The sequence below is a fragment of the Larus michahellis genome, chromosome 6, assembly GCF_964199755.1.
Source record: "Larus michahellis chromosome 6, bLarMic1.1, whole genome shotgun sequence".
Classification (NCBI taxonomy): domain Eukaryota; kingdom Metazoa; phylum Chordata; class Aves; order Charadriiformes; family Laridae; genus Larus; species Larus michahellis.
The window spans coordinates 57,736,382-57,751,370 of record NC_133901.1 but is presented as its reverse complement, the minus strand read 5'-3'; the positions used below and the strand labels follow the sequence as shown (position 1 = coordinate 57,751,370).

General features: G+C 59.7%; 1 protein-coding gene across 2 annotated transcripts; it reads right to left on the bottom strand.

Moving 5' to 3' along the window:
* Positions 1-750: 750 nt before the first annotated feature.
* Positions 751-14,963, bottom strand: RRP12 (ribosomal RNA processing 12 homolog). 2 transcript variants are annotated; one of them, XM_074593104.1, is made up of 35 exons: positions 14,791-14,963; positions 13,678-13,913; positions 13,496-13,579; positions 13,156-13,232; positions 12,866-12,971; positions 12,583-12,699; positions 12,330-12,468; positions 11,860-11,987; positions 11,457-11,555; positions 11,285-11,376; positions 11,096-11,207; positions 10,836-10,933; positions 10,593-10,707; positions 10,173-10,315; positions 9,616-9,737; positions 9,395-9,459; positions 9,124-9,286; positions 8,870-9,024; positions 8,431-8,498; positions 8,161-8,254; positions 7,807-7,965; positions 7,612-7,692; positions 7,422-7,527; positions 7,171-7,278; positions 6,895-7,052; positions 6,449-6,540; positions 6,167-6,325; positions 5,811-5,983; positions 5,563-5,679; positions 5,223-5,272; positions 4,874-4,952; positions 4,577-4,644; positions 4,091-4,173; positions 3,773-3,885; positions 751-2,496 (listed from the first exon to the last, which is right to left on the bottom strand). In XM_074593104.1, the coding sequence occupies exons 1-34, from the start codon at positions 14,927-14,929 to the stop codon at positions 3,783-3,785; spliced, it is 3,888 nt and encodes a 1,295-aa protein (XP_074449205.1). In that variant the 5' UTR covers positions 14,930-14,963; the 3' UTR covers positions 751-2,496; positions 3,773-3,782. The 2 variants fall into 2 exon arrangements, with proteins under 2 accessions (XP_074449205.1, XP_074449206.1); XM_074593105.1 differs by lacking the exon at positions 751-2,496 and adding an exon at positions 2,643-3,168.
* Positions 14,964-14,989: the final 26 nt, after the last annotated feature.

Here is a 14,989-nt window from a genome sequence, read left to right as displayed (position 1 = left end):
CCCTGGCCCCGCCCGCTCGCGACACGCATCGCCATTGGCTACAGCCAGCACCCCCCCCGCCGCCATTGGTCAGTTCGAACGGGCAACAGCCGATCGCGGCGGGGGGAAACGGCGGCCCCTGCCGCGCGAGGCACGCCGGGAGTTGTAGTCCAGTGGGGGGGGCTCGGCGGGGCCTGTTGTCGGGCCGGGGGCACCTTCAGGGCGGCAGAGCCGGCCCGAGGCCACACGGCCGCCGGCCAGCCGTCCCCAGCCCTGAGCTGCGGCAGCGGCCCGGGAGCTAGCAGCATGTGGCGCCTGGCTGCCCGGTTCCCAGTGCTGTGGGTGGCCACAGGGGCAAGAAGGTGCAGGGGCCATTTTGGCCACGCTTGAGCATCCCTCAGGTGGTGGGAGCTACTGCAGCTCCTGGCAGGGCAGAGAAGAAAGGGTAACGCCGGCAGGAGCAGCTCGGGTGGGCCCTGGGCCCCTGGACAGCCGCAGCGTGGAGCCGTGGAAGTTCTTGTGGTGCTCTTAGTCTCTTGCGCACACCTGACACCCCAAGCCTTAACATTCAGTAGAAAAAATACAAGTTGCAACCATTTTATTTCAAGAAAACTTTGTGGCTTGTGCGTAACCAGGGCATTAGGGTCTGCCTGAGTCTGCAGACACCACTAGAACTGCTCCAAGAGGCACGAGTTACACCATAAACCCACATCTCAGCCTGAATATTTTTTATCTTTGCTCACCATCAAGGAGAAATTAGAGGAACGGAGACACTGGAAAAGTAGTTTTATTTCTTTGTTTCCTCTTTGTTTTTTTCCTTTGTGTGTGGAAGCTGTCCCTGTGTGCCCTCACACTTGCTGCATCTGCGTTTGCACAGAGCTTTCAGGTACCAATCAAGAGAAGAAAGACAAACTTTTCAGAAACGATAAGTGGAACTGTAGAGCAGAGTGCTGAGGAGACTAGGAATTAATCTGACATTTCTTTAATTGACTAGATTTCAGCTGGAATGGTCCCTTGGCATTTTAAACCTCAACACTTAATTATCTTACTGCCAATCATTCTAGCATAAACACCAAAGTTCCTCTTATACTGCTTCCCCCAGGAGGGTTTCCCATCCCTGAGCCTTGGGGCCTGCCAAATCCTGACTTTGAACAGGGGAGACTCACGTCTCCCTGTGGGGACCCCCAAAGGCGCTGCAGCATCCTCGGAGGAGGTGGTGGTCCAGCTGGATGCTGCGTGGGCACAGCCCCACAAGGCAGGTCTGTCCCTCTCGGCAGCATGCCACAGCACACACAACCCAGGCAGGTGTCTTCTAGGGTTAGGAAATTATGGTGTTCCCCTTCTCCTCCTGATTTTAAGCCTAAAAAGTCAATGATGTGGGCACTTGCAACTGTCCCAACCAGTCCAGGGCCCACCCAGCCAGTGCTCTCCTCTTGCCAGCCTCTCCTCAAGCATGCCTAGGACGAGATCTCACGCTTTGCAGCTGGTATCTGCAAGGTTAAGAGCCTTTGGTGTCAATTTCCTGCACAAGCATAGCCGAACACGGGTGCACTGTTGGTGCCCGCTGTAGCCTGCGGAAAGGAGTTGCATGGTTTGGTGGCATGCTGGGTGAAGAAATAGCCTCCTGCCACCTCCCAGCTTGAGCAACAAAAGCCAGGCATCCCTCCATGTCCCTGTCTTTCGCTTCTCTGCAGGTAACTGCAAAATATTTGTGTCTGGCATCTGCGTGGGGCAGAACCCCGCATCCCCCTCACCCTGCCCCACAGCAGAGGGATGGGCTCAGCCTTCTGCGGACCCCCAAGACGCAGCTCTACTCCCTGCCAGGGACAGCTGCTGGTGGGGAGCAGGCTTGACTCGCAGCCAGCCTCCCTGGGCAGGATGACGTCTCCTCTCCAAGGGTTTCTATTGCATTACATGATTAATTAGCTGATTAACAAGATGTTGTTGCAGAAGAATCTGTTCTCTGGACACCAGCTAAGGCGAACACCATCCTCTGTGCTAATGAAACTCTTCTGTTCCAAGCAGGCATGCACTAATTTAAGCAACAACATGCAAATGAAGAACAATACAGTGAGTAATCTGAAGCTTTTAAATGAATTAGCTACAGCCTTCTCCAGGCCCCGTCTCCAAGGAGAAAGCAGAAAGACAGATAGCCCTGGTGGGCCTAGAGCTGCATATTACAGGTGCTGGGGGGGGCTTGGAAGGTGACTGCTGCCTGTCTCCCCCTGTCCTGCCCTCAGGGCATCAGGCCAGGGCTGCAGGCAGCAAAGGAAGATGGACGTAGCTCCTGCTGACTGAAAGCAGTCAGGAGGTGCTGCTGGAGATGCCTGTCCCATAAACCAGGCTGCGAGCTCCCTTCTGGCAGGATTAGAGCAGCACCGCCTCAACACAGCCCTGGGCTGAAGGGTCCAAGTCAGAGTCCTGGGTGGGGAAGCAGGATGGGGACAGTGCTCCTGACACGGCAGGACCAGTACCAGTACAAGAGCTCCTCTTCCACCCGCAGGCTTTTAAACAGATCTTAGAAAAAAAAATGAAAAAGCACATAAGAGAGCCACAAAACTGGATTTGCAGCCTCCAGAAAGAAGCCTGCAGTAAGAGGCTGAACAAGCACAATCCCTTTAGCTTATTAGGAGACTGAGAAGCATTGCATGTAAGCTACCGTGCTGGAAATGACAAAGGGCTAAACGCTTTTTAATACAGAAGAGGAAGGGAAAGACAGCTACATTCACAAATACGTGTTTTTTTGCAGAGTGAGCAATAGGACCTGTATCCATACCCTCAGCTCCATTCTCTTCAGCATGACTTGGCCAAACACGATCTTTTGAGCTCAATGCAGAAGTTAACTGGGCAAAAACAGATGCTCAGGCTGACCTGAGATGGATGGGCAGCTAAAAATGTCGAGGATTATTTGCACTGCTCAGGCCTAGCCGGCAGCAGGTGGTCCGAGCAGAGGAAAGGGCTTTTCTCAGATCTCATAGATAAGGAAAAGGGCAAGGCACAGAGATTTGCAGTAGCAGTTTTCCAGCCAATTTGAAGAAGTTTGCAGCAAACTCTTCTGCCCCGCAACCAAGCATGGCTGATACGAGAAAAGCAAGAGGAAGGGCCGAAAACAGTGGCAGCCAAATGGCGGACGCTCCTCCACCCAGCATAGATCCCCAGGCTGAGACCCTGTTCATCCAGCAGAAGATGCTGCCAAGAGGGAGTTTGTTTAAGGAAGCTGGTTGTAGCAAAGAACTTTTCACCATCTGTGGCTTCTCCCTTTGGCCAACCCCACGACTCAGCCCTGTCTGCCAGGAGGGCACGGGACACGGGCAGTGCCTCGCTGCTCTGTGCCACAGCGTGGCTCCTGGCAGCCCCTAAGAAAGCCCCACGCCAGAGAGAGGGCTCCAACCCCAGGTCCCAGGCTGGTGCAGGTGTGAGCCCTGTGGGGCACAGTGCTGCAGGGGCAGAAGGAACCCGCTGTAGAGCACGGGGGACATGGCGTGCACAGCTCTTAAGGGAAGGAGAGGAGGAATCTGGGGTGGGTTGGAACAGTGTGTATTTATCAATATAGATAATTCATTACATGTTATTTGCTCTCACGCACACGCACACACACACACACATACCCCTGCACCAGACAACCCAGCACCTTCCTCCAGGCACAGGAGGGCAGGGCTTGGGCCAAGAGTCCGTAATACAACAGGGTGGCTTCCAAGCGAGTCTCAAACAGACACAGGTCACCTTCTGCAGAGGAGTCCACTCATGAAGCCCCCATTCCCCGGTGCCCAGAGGCCACAGGGTGTTGTCTGACCTGAAGCTCCTCAGGGGCGCTGGGCCTTCAGACGGTTCCTGCGGCCGGCCTTGGCCCCACGCTGGGCTCCCTTCATCAGGCCCTTGAACTGGCCCTGCATTTTCGCCCGCTTTCTGGAGGGAGGAAGGAGCAGGAGGCTGGGTTAGGGCAGGCACTGGGCACAGCCGATCCACAGCGATGCTCCAAGCTCCGCAAAGAGCGGTGCAGAGGCTGGCAGGGAGTTCCCAGACCCACAGAAAAAAGGTAACAACAAAAAGCAGGATCGAACCCGTGTTTTGGCCCCGTTCCCCACCCTGTGCCATTCCCAGTTAGTCTCACCTTCTGTTGAGTTTAGCTCTGTTCAGGGGGATGTAGGCATAGGGGTCGAGCTGGCCCTTCTTCTTCACGTCACCTTTGCCTTTCTGTGGGAGATAGTGACATGGGAGAAGATATGCAGCACCAGGGGAGATGCATGTGTCCTGTTCTGGTGCAACCCTGGCACCCAGCCACCCCAACGGCTATGCTGTAGTGGGGTGCCAGCTCAGCATGTGGCCCTTGGAGCTTATTTCCCAGCCAGATGATGCTACACACTGGCCACAGCAAGAGCAGGACCAGCACTCCAAGGTGGGTTGGAAATGGTCACAGGTACTGAATGTTTGACAACTTCTCTTGGAGCAGAGATTTACTCTCCCAGCCTCCGCACTGATGGACCAGACCCTCAGCAAACACCCAGTGCTTTCTGCCCCCCAGCCCAGCAGCCATCCTGCCCCAGCAAAGCCCCTGGCATCTCCCCCCCAAAACCCTGCGACCCTCCAGGTCCCTCACCTTGGATCTGTACTCTGCACCGAAGGCCGGCTCCTTGCTCAGCTGCCGGTGGATCCCAGAGCCTCCAGCTGGAAAACAGGGAATGTGTGTTGAAAAGGGGTCCTCGGGCTCCCCCTTCCAATTTCCTGTGCTAGGATGCACAAGGGCTGGGGAAGCTGTTCCTGTTTTTGCATCCAGCCCTTGGGTGTGAGGACAGCAGAGATCTCTGCTTCAGCTGCCCTGCAGCAACCCAGTAAGATGGGCACGTGGTTCTGGCACCCTGGGGAGCCCCAGACTGGGCACAGGTGAAGGACTTACGTCTGTACTGAGGGTAGGTCCCAGCCTCGGCTTCCTCATGGCCTTGCTCCTCTCTGAACCGACGCTTCTGGCTTTTCTTCTGCAGAAGAAGGCAGTGGGGACCCTGCAGCTGGCTTGTCCTTACAGCTCTGCCCTCCCACAGACCTCTGACCTCCTGCTTCCTCCCATGGGGGCCCAGGGGCACATACTATGTCCCCAGCCAGCCTCCTGCACCCCTCCAAGCAGCTGGCGCTTGCCTGGTGTTCCCACTGGCCCCTTGGGCAGAGCTGCAGCTGCTGCGGCACAGGCAGGAGTTTGGCACAGCCGAGTTCCCCCAGCATCTCCTCAGGACCATGCGCCCCATACTCACACTGCGGAGACCCACATCTTGCAGCACATCTGCCATCTCCTCATCCGCTCCTACAGTACAGGACAAGACGGTCAGTGCAGGATGCGGGAGCAGGGTGCCCCTGCCGAACTGGCACTGGAGGCCATGTCCCCTTCCAGCCTCCTCCTGGTGATGGAGGGGGCTGCCTCCCCTGGGTGGCAGTGGCCCAGAAGAGAGCCACTGGGTGTGACACAAGGCCACACCAATGCCTGCCGCTTCCACCCACATTCCTCCCCAGGCTCCCATGTATGAGTGGCAGGAACAAAACCATTCGGAGTACCAGAGCAAGTCTAGCATGGGCCCCCGCAAGCCCAGGCAGTACCTTTGGCTTCATCATCGTCCACCTCATCCTCCTCTTCATGGATGATCAGGCGCCCATCCTCAGACACCTGGAAGTCATGGCTCACTCCTCTGGACCGCTTTGGGCCTGGCTTGGTGGCTGCTCACAGAGAGGCAGGTCAGGGGAAGGACCCACTCTGGGTGCAGTCATACCCCCAGAGCCCCTGTGCATCGCACGAGCCCCCGCCCTGTCCACCCCATCCCAGCCACATCTGAAGCTCTGCTCCTCACCCAGCACCCGCTGGGACACGTTGGGGTCCAGGAAGTTGAGGGGCTCATCCTCTTCCCCTTCCTTCAGCCAGGCCTGGCCCTTCTGCCGTGCTTGCTTCCTCCACTCCTTGCTCCGCTGCCGTTCTTCCTCTTCCTCCTCCTCATCCTCTGAGTCAGCCAGGATTTCCTCAAAGCTGGTCAAGATACAGAAACAATGACGGAAACGGAACAAGCCCAGGGGTGCAGACCCCAGCCTACCCCACAGTGCCCAGCAGCCCCAGAGATGTCCCCAGCAACTTTAGAGACACCATCTGAACAGATTCAGCACCAAGCCCTCTGTGGGGGCTGCTTCTTCTTCACTCCCAGCTGATCTTTACCTGTCTCCTCTGGGCTGTGCAGGTGGTGCCTCCTCTTCATCTGTATCCGCAGCTGCCCGCCTTAGGGCACGCTGCTTGCGGCTCCGGGCTTCTGCCTTGCGGACGTTCGCCAGCACCTTGTGGTACTCGGCCGGCAGCAGCCCCTTCACCAGCTCAAAGCTGAGGAGTATACAGAGGGTGGTCAGTGCCCATCTCCTCCTGCACCGCTTCCTAGGTTGCTCCCTCACTGCCCCAGCATGGCTCCAGCATGGCTCCAGCACGACCCAGCAGCCCCCAGCTTACCCGAACTTGCGGATGAACTTGGTGAAGAGGTTTCGCAGCTTCATACGGAAGTGGCGTCTCATGTCATCTGAAAGGTTCCCCACAGCCTCCAGCTGCCAGAAGAGAGACTCTTGAGACCAAAGCACCTCTGCCCTGGGCACTCAGCCTTCCACCCCTCCCCTGCACAGCCACCTTGCTCACCCTGGTGCCAGCTCCTCAAGTCCACTCCAGGCAGGGCCGTGGGGAAGTCTCCCCGTTAGCAGGGCCAATTCATGGGGGTTCTCTGGCAGGTCCATGCCAGCATTCAGGAGAGGGACCCCCCCACTGCCTACCCAGCCACCGAGATCAAGGTTGTGACCTTGTCTCCCAGGCAGAAGCAGGGTGCCGCTGGAGATGCCCCTGGCTGCTCAAGGCAGCCCCAGCTCTGCCCTGTCACCCTCCTCGGAGCACCCCATGCAGGATCTCACCATCGCCTGGACGTGCTTGGCCAGCAGCTTGGTGTCCACCAGCAGCAGTGTGACCTTGAGGAAGCCCAGGGCTGCCTTCACCACGTCTCGTGTGCGGGAGGCCAGCAGCAGGCAGACGTTCTGCAGGAGCTGCTCCACCACACTCAGCTCCAGGTGATCTGCAACCGTGGCAGGGCTCAGCCACAGCCGACCTCCTCCCAGCACCCGCCTTTGCCGGAGAGTGCTGCCTTATCCCCGTGCTGTCCCCATGCCCTCACTGCTTCTGCTCTAACTCACCTTTGAACTCAAAGAACAGACGGGTCAGTGCCAGCACTGTGCAGCTGATCATGGTGACCGAGCCCGTGAGCCCCGCATAGATCAGGAACAGGAACCGCTGCATGCCCTCTGCAGGAGGAGAATGACTCAGGATCCTGCTCGCCCCTCACCCAACAGCATCCCTGGCCCATTTCAGTGGGGTGGCAGGCATGGCTCCAATTCCCCTGGGGCCCAAGCGGCCGTGGGGCTGAGTATGTGGAGCTGGAGCTCACCTTGGGGTGTGGGCCCGAAGCGGATGAAGGCATGCCCCATTTCCACAAGCAGCACAAAGGCGTTCTTGCGGGCCCCCACTGACACTTCCTTGGTGCAGAGGATGACCTGGAAGCACAGGAGCACATCACAACCCTGCTGGCCCCCCTCCATGGCCAGAATCAGCTGGATCCCCCCAGGGACCACTCTCACCTCTGGGACCAGGGCAGTGACGAAGGGCTCATGCTCTGCAGAAAGCTGCTTCACGATGTGGAACAGGCACTTCAGCCGGGGCTGCGGAAAGAAAACAGCCCAGCGCTGGTACACCCGGGGACACACACCTGGCTGCCCTGACCCTGTCCCCTCCTGTCAGGGACCAAGCTTGGCCACTGCAGCCCTTGCTCTCACCCTCTTGGCTGGGGAAGCTGCACTTTTGAGCGATTCCAGGAGCGTTGTCTGCAGATCCTGCAGGTGGGAGCGGACGAAGGCCTGGCAGGGGACATGGGGAGCGGCACACACCTCCTCCAGCACACGGTACGCCTTCTTCTGCATGCTGCGCTCCTTGCTCTGCAGGGGCAGCCAACACGTGCCCATTGTCAGGGCAGGCCCTCCCCACGGTGTCTAAAGGGACCCCTGCAGCACCCCACGCAGCAGGGAGCTATAGCAGCTGCTCAGCCCTCCAGCGCATGGGTCCAAGCTGGCAGCAAGCAGATGGTGCCTCACTGCACCCCCTGTACCTGTTGGGGCTGGGGGCTGACTCACCTGGAGGGAAGGCTGGATGGTGCGGTACAGGGAGCCCAGGGCCTGTTCATCAGCGTAGGGTGCCATTGCCACCACCAGGTCCAGGATGGAGTGTCTGCAGCAGAGAATGACACACAGGTGGGTAACTGCAGCATCACTAACACTGCCCGACCAAGCTGAGACTCCATCTGTAACTCTCATCGGATGCACGAGAGTGGCACATCGACAGCAAGAGTGTCCTAGCGCTGCTCACCAGGAGGAAGCCAGCAGCTTTACCCATTAGGGTGTTACCTGGCAAACTCGGAGCTCTCAGGACTGGTCAGCTTCTCGCTCGCTTTCTGCAGGAACCCACACACCATCTGCAGGGCAAGCACACAGAGCAGGATCAGAACCGACTGAACATAGTGCTTTTACAACAGTTTGCAATCCTCCTGGCAAATGCCTTGCCACAGGACTTAGCGGAGAGCAGAAGCACCATGGGTCCAAAAAGAGCTGGACAAATTCCCAAAGGGCTCGTGCACAATGTGCCAGATGCAGCTGCAAGACTGGGAAATCCCAGATGGCTGGCTGGGAAGAGCTCCCTCCTCATGAGGGCAGGGAAGGGCTGTTCTCTGCCCAGCTTCTTTCTTTTCGTCCTTTCCAGTCAGGCACCCACCACAGCCCCATCAAACTGGGTCCAATGGGGAGATGCTGGCCTAAGCCAGCACAACCTGCCCCACTGCCCACTCACCTGGGGATCAGTGATGGTCAAGTAAGCTCGGACAGTGTCTAGCACGGAGCGGCGCTGAGCACTGCTGCCCCCGTCCTCCTCGGACTGGCTGTACACATTGAACAGGATAGGCAAGAAATTTTTGGCAAAGCGACCCACTTCTGCCTTCTCTGCCTCTGGGGAGAGGATGACAAAGGGGTGCGGATCAGCATCTCCCCTCTCCAGGTCACCGCAGGGCGCAAGGACCCACAGCAAGGATCTGTCCCCCCTTCAACCTGTCTCGCATCCTTTGTTGATGAGGGTGCGCAAGGCCTGGCACACGGTGGGGCGCAGGTCCGGGCGCTCGCTGATGGCCATGCCCAGGGTGCGGGCCAGCCCCTTGAAGGACCCCAACACATCCGTGGGGTGGGTGCAGAAGCCGGGCAGCAGGGTCCAGACCTGGAAGGCAAAGGAAGAGGTGGGAGGCCATCACCCTTCGCCCAAGTCACCTCTCCAGCCTGGAACCACGGGTATGCCATGACAGAGCTCCCGGGCACTCCTCGTTACCTGCCACTGCAGCGTGTCATAGATCTTGGCCTCCATGCTCTTCCCAGCCTGGGTAAACTCCACGGCTGCAGAAGAGAAGGGGAAGATGAGCAGAGCAGCAGAGGGAGCAAGGCCCTGCTCCGTCCCAGGGAAGGGAAGGGAGGACCAATGCAGCCCCCCCCGGGGCTCCCAGAAGCCCAGAACCACACCTGCTGGCCCCCCCACTGTGCCATCCTCCTCACCTCTGCTTTTCAGGGTGGCCGCCAAGGGCAAGAAGTAGCTGGTGAAGAAGCCGAGCCGCGCACCCTGCACATAGTCCCGCAGCACAGGCAGGAGCCAGCTGCGGGGGAAATCCAGTGTCTCCCTGAGGAGGGAAGGCACGGGTCAGGGGAGCGTGGGCACTGCCGGCGTCAGCCCCTGGGCACGGGGCACCTCTGCCCAGCCCCAAAGCTGGGCACAGGGAGGCTTGGTAGAACGAAACACCTCCAGCACCACATGGTGACTGAACAGGAATGTAACAAACAGCTGTAAAATTGCCACCGTCACCGACAGATTGGCAGCTGGTCATCTCCCAGTATGAGAACTGGGGGGAAATGGAAAAAATACGAGCAAAAGAAGGCAAAGGGATAGCACTCCACTAAGCGTGCTGGGGGTACTGGTCATTTGCACTGGCTCATGGAGAGGTCAGAGAAGATGCAGTTGAGAAAAGTACAAGAGGAAAACGGTCTCTCAGCTAGAGACCAGTGTCCTTTGCTGCTGCGAGTAGGTGCAGGACCCGCTACCCCACAGCTGTACTCACTCCTTGCCGTCGATCTCCAGGGGCACAGCTTCCAGCAGCACCTCGGGGCCCATGGCACTCACAGCAGCCCCCACTGCCTGGTCAACTTCAGCGGTGTAGGGGAAGTGTGGGGAGAGACGTAGGTCACACAGAGACCGGAGACACTGTGGGGACAGGGTAGGATGGTCACAGAGAAACCACGGAGACAGGTCCAGCATGTGTCACTTGCTATTCCTGCCCATGGATGCCAGCTGCCCTGCGTGTTCCCTTGCTAAGTGCCAGAGCTGCGCTCACCCCGCCCTGGCACAGGCAGGACAGTGGGCCCTGGGACGGCCCCGCTCCGCAGCCAGAGAGGGCAACACAGCCCAGGCAGCAGCACTGCCGCTCCACCTGCCTCTGTGGATGAGCCGGACACCTCTGCACCCTCCTGGACTGGCTCACCTTCCTCATGATGGGGTGGCACTGCTTCCCACATGTCTCAAAGAAGACCTCCAGCACTCGCAGCACCTCGTCCCACGCTGCATGGAAACGATATGTCAGGCCTTCCTCCACTGATCTGAGGAGGAAAGAGGAGATGGTCATGCTGGCGGGGACCGACCCAGCACCGATCAGGGACTAGGCAGAGGCTGCTCAGAGCTCAGCCAGATCCATGCGGACAGACTCTCCCACACCAGCGCTTCTCACCTGAACATCTTGCACAGGTAGGTGGCAGGGGCTGGGGCAGATGCAGAGACGGTGCCCAGGTCGTCCATGTGGGGAGCAACGCACTCGCTCAGGAGTGTCTGCAAGGACAAACAGGGAAAATAGGGCAGCAGTGGACCACAGACCCCCCAGTCTGGGGGGCACAGAGTAGCACACTACCAGTGGCAAGCCCCAAACCCTTGGGCAGAGTCCCTGGCGAGGACCAGGGCAGCCAAGCAAGGAGAGGGCCCCGGGCACAATACCTCCAGGGTCTGCGCTGCTGCCGACACCACCTGGGAGTGTGGAGAGAGGAAGCAGTTCATGGCAGCCGAGAAGAGGCGGGGCAGGTGAGCCCAGCACAGGTCCTTCTGCAGCCTGGAGAAGAGAGAACGGGTGAGTGAGAGAACGAGTGGTCGCTTCTCCCCCTGCCCAGCTGTGGCCCCTGCCCGCACCTGCCCAGGTTGATGTGCGCCCGCTCCATGGTGGACAGCCAGGTCAGCAGCGGCTGCAGGTCACTCGTGCTGGGCACGTAGTCGTAGAGGGCCTGGAGATGCAGAGGGTAAGTGAGTGAGCACTGCAGCACTGCCAGCCCCATCCCTCCCCACGCCGGCACCCCACACTCACGGTGATGATCTGGGCATTCAGCTCGGCCGGCAGGCAGGCCACGCTGGCCTGGGCACTGAAAAGGCTATGGAAGGCTTGCATTGCGCATGCTGTCACCAGCTGTGAAGGACACGGCATCAGGATGGGATATCCATGGCAGGCAGCACCCCTTCACACCCTCTGCCCCCCTACCACAAAGCAGGGTCTGCCCAGGGAAGCCCAGCACTGCTGCAACTGTACCACATCTTCAACCTCCCTCTTCCACAGCAGGCAGGCCAGCAACACCAGCTGCCCCGCGCTCCTCCGCATTTGTATCCTGCATTTCCAGGCTCCCAGCCAGCAGCCGAGGGGGTTCGAGCCCTTCCAGGGTGCAGCCGAGGGGGAAAGGGGCTGCCCTCGCTATCCCCGGCACAGGGACACTCACCACGTGGCTGAGGGTCATGACTCGGAGCAAGGTCTCGCAGCAGGTTTTCACCACGGCTGCGGGGAAGCAGGGCAGCAGGTCCCGCAGCAGGGTGAGGATGTGCAGGGTGGTGGTGGCCTCCTTGGTGCCTGCAGGAGCAGAGCAGCGCCTGAGCCTGCAGCACCCCATGGCAAAGCCCTGACAGAGGCAAAGCCCCCCATGACAGCACTGGGGCTGACCCACAGAGCTGGGGTAAACACCCCCCGACTTCTAGGAAGTGCAGAGCAACAGAAAGATGGCTGAAGGACCCCCAAAACACCTTAGGTGTTTTGCCCCAGAGGCATCTCATACCCTCCCCAGCAATCCAGGGTGCTGCACCCTCCCCATTTTCCTTCAAGTCCCTATTCTCCCATGAAGAGAGGGAGAATGGGACCCAGGCCACAGCCCCCCCTTGCACTCAGCTGCAGACCCCTTGCTCCAGTGCTCCCCACCTCCAGATTTTTCGATCTCCTGCACGCAGAACTTGGCGGTGGAAGGTGCCGCAGGGTGATGCTCAGGGGCCGCATCTCCAAACATGAACTCACTGCCCCTCAGGACAGAGCACACGCCGTACTGTGCTGCTTTCCGCACCTGGGGGATGGAGAGCCTGGCTGGGTAGGAGCTGCACACCCTGGGCACACACCCAGCCCCAGAGACGAGCCCCAAAAGCAGTGTCATCCCTCGCCAGGGGAACTGGGAGCTCACCTTGGGCTTGGTATGAACGCAGAAGCTCAGCAAGCCGTGATAGACTTGGAGGGTGACAGGGTAGCTCCAGGCTGCCAAGTCCTGCTTCCGCAGCAGCGTGGCCAGGCAAGAGAGGACCTACAATGAGCAGCAGGGGTGTTAGCATCACCCCACAGAGACACCCCCGCGTTGCAACAACCTCAGGCCGAGCACCCAGCACCACCCTAGAGCAGCAGCTCGATCCCAGCTCTCAGCAGACCCCCACCGAGAGCTGGCACTGCCAGCTGGCCTCTCGGCTACTCACCCATCGCAGGGCAGAGGTGGAGCTGTTGCAGGCCTGCGAGGAGATGATACTCATGAAGGCTTTCGAGGCATCTGAGAACTTTTTGATGAGCACAGGGCTTGGGACCCTGCCAGTAAAAGGAGGTGTGTCAGCGGTGTGAGCAGCAGGCGGACAGTGGCAGTCTCGCAGGGAACTGCATCCCCAGCCCGCTCTGGCTGGGTCGTTTCCCCAGGCTGGTGAGGGGGACAGTGCCAGCCCCTCTTCCAAGATGGGCCTGGGCAGTTCTCCCTGCTCCTCTACCAGCCACTCACCGCTTTAGGACGAGGTTGAGCAGGTAGGCAACAGCAGCCAGTGACTCGGGGGACTCCACCGCTTCCAGCGTAGTCATCTGGGAACAGAGGAGAGGTAAGCAAGGGGGAGTGCGGGTTCACACCAACCCTTCCCCATCCCCAGCCCTTACGGAGGAGGGCAGAGAAACGAGAAGCAACAACAGGAGAGAAACCAGGAGAAACCAACAGCATCTCTACTGAAGAAGGACACCCGGTGCCTCTGATATGAGCGCAGCACCTTCCACCACCAATCATCCGGAGAACCCACCCATGCTGCCAACAGCAGCTCCCCTCACGCCTCCTCCCCATGACTGTCACTCACCAGCGTGGCAAAGTACTCTGTCTCACTCTCCTTGCCGCCCCGCGAGCGGATCACCTCCGTCACGGCTGCCAGCACAGCACAGATCTACAAACAGCAAGCGGAGCAGGTCAGCACCCTCAATCTGACATCTGGGGGGCCATCCCTGCTGGACACCCTCCCCCCAGCCCTGCTCCTGCCTGTACCTCTTTGTGAGCGGCAGAGTTGGACTCCCAGAAGCGCTGCACCTTACTGAAGGTGACATTGGTGCAGTCACTCAGCCCGCTCAGGAAGGTGCCGGAGGACTTCTCCGTGGCGGCCTCCCCAGTATCGTCCTCCTCCATATGGAGCTGAGCGCTGTCACTTGGCCGCTCCAAACGTGGGGACCCTGACTGCAGCTCATTGTGCAGCTTCACCGCATCCACCGTCAAGTTGCTTTTCTCTGATGGAGTGAAGAGATACGCTTAGGACCTCTAAGTTGCATTGCTCCGCCATTCACCCCAAAACTCCCTACGCCCTGGCTCCTTCCTTCCCCTCCCAGCCAGACCAGCTTGGCTGGAGATCATCTCCAGCATGTGGGACATGGATGCTGCTTCCCCCTGACGGCAGAAGGTACAGCGATAATTGGAAAGAGCTCTTACGTCCTGTGAAAACAAACCAGGGCACAGTCCAGCCATCTCCTCTGACGGAGGAGAGCATCACACCCCCACAAACACACCTCGGTTGTACCAGGGCTTTAACGCTAAGGTGCTCTGTGTACTCTGCCCCATTTATCTTCTACCTGGAGCCCTGGCAACCAGACAGCTGAGGGACATGAAGCGTGTCCCTCTGAGTCCCAGACAACAGCTTGCAACCAGCTGCAAGAGGAACATGGGTGCTGCCAGACCCGTCTCTGTCTGCAGGAGAAGTGTCTCCCTGACCACAGCAGCCAGGGCCGTGGGGCTCCAGCCCCTCGCAGACACCGACGCCCCGAGGTTTGTCCTCCCCATCATCATGCGGCCTTCTGAGGAGGGGTCTACCGCGTTCCCCTCCATGCCAGACACCGCAGCAGCACTGACAGGCGGGGCCACGGCCCTTTGGGAGCCGAGGACACACTCGTTAGGCCGCGGGCTCTCTTCTCCTCCCCGGTTTGCTGCCTCCGCCTCCCGGGGCTGCAGCTCGGGGCCGCCCCCTCCCCATTTCCCAGGAGCCGGGCAACCAAGGGCTCTCCCTGCGGCCCCCGCCAGGCACGACCGCGCACAGTCAGAGAGCTGCCCGGCCCGGGGGCCCCTACCCGCACCGGAGGCCTCTGCCCGCAGCGGGGGCCTCCCTGCCCTCACCCGCCGGCCGGCTGTAGAAGCGGCTACGGGCGGCCAGACGGTGCTGGCGGGTCTCGGGGTTGCAGTCGCTGCTGTGTCCCTTCCGCCACCGCTTCAGTTTGGCGGCGGCGCCCGAGCGGAGCCGCCCGCTCCGCGCCATGCTGCAACCGGCTCCACGTGCCACCGCCCCACGCCTCCCCTTTCCCTTTCCGCTTCCGGC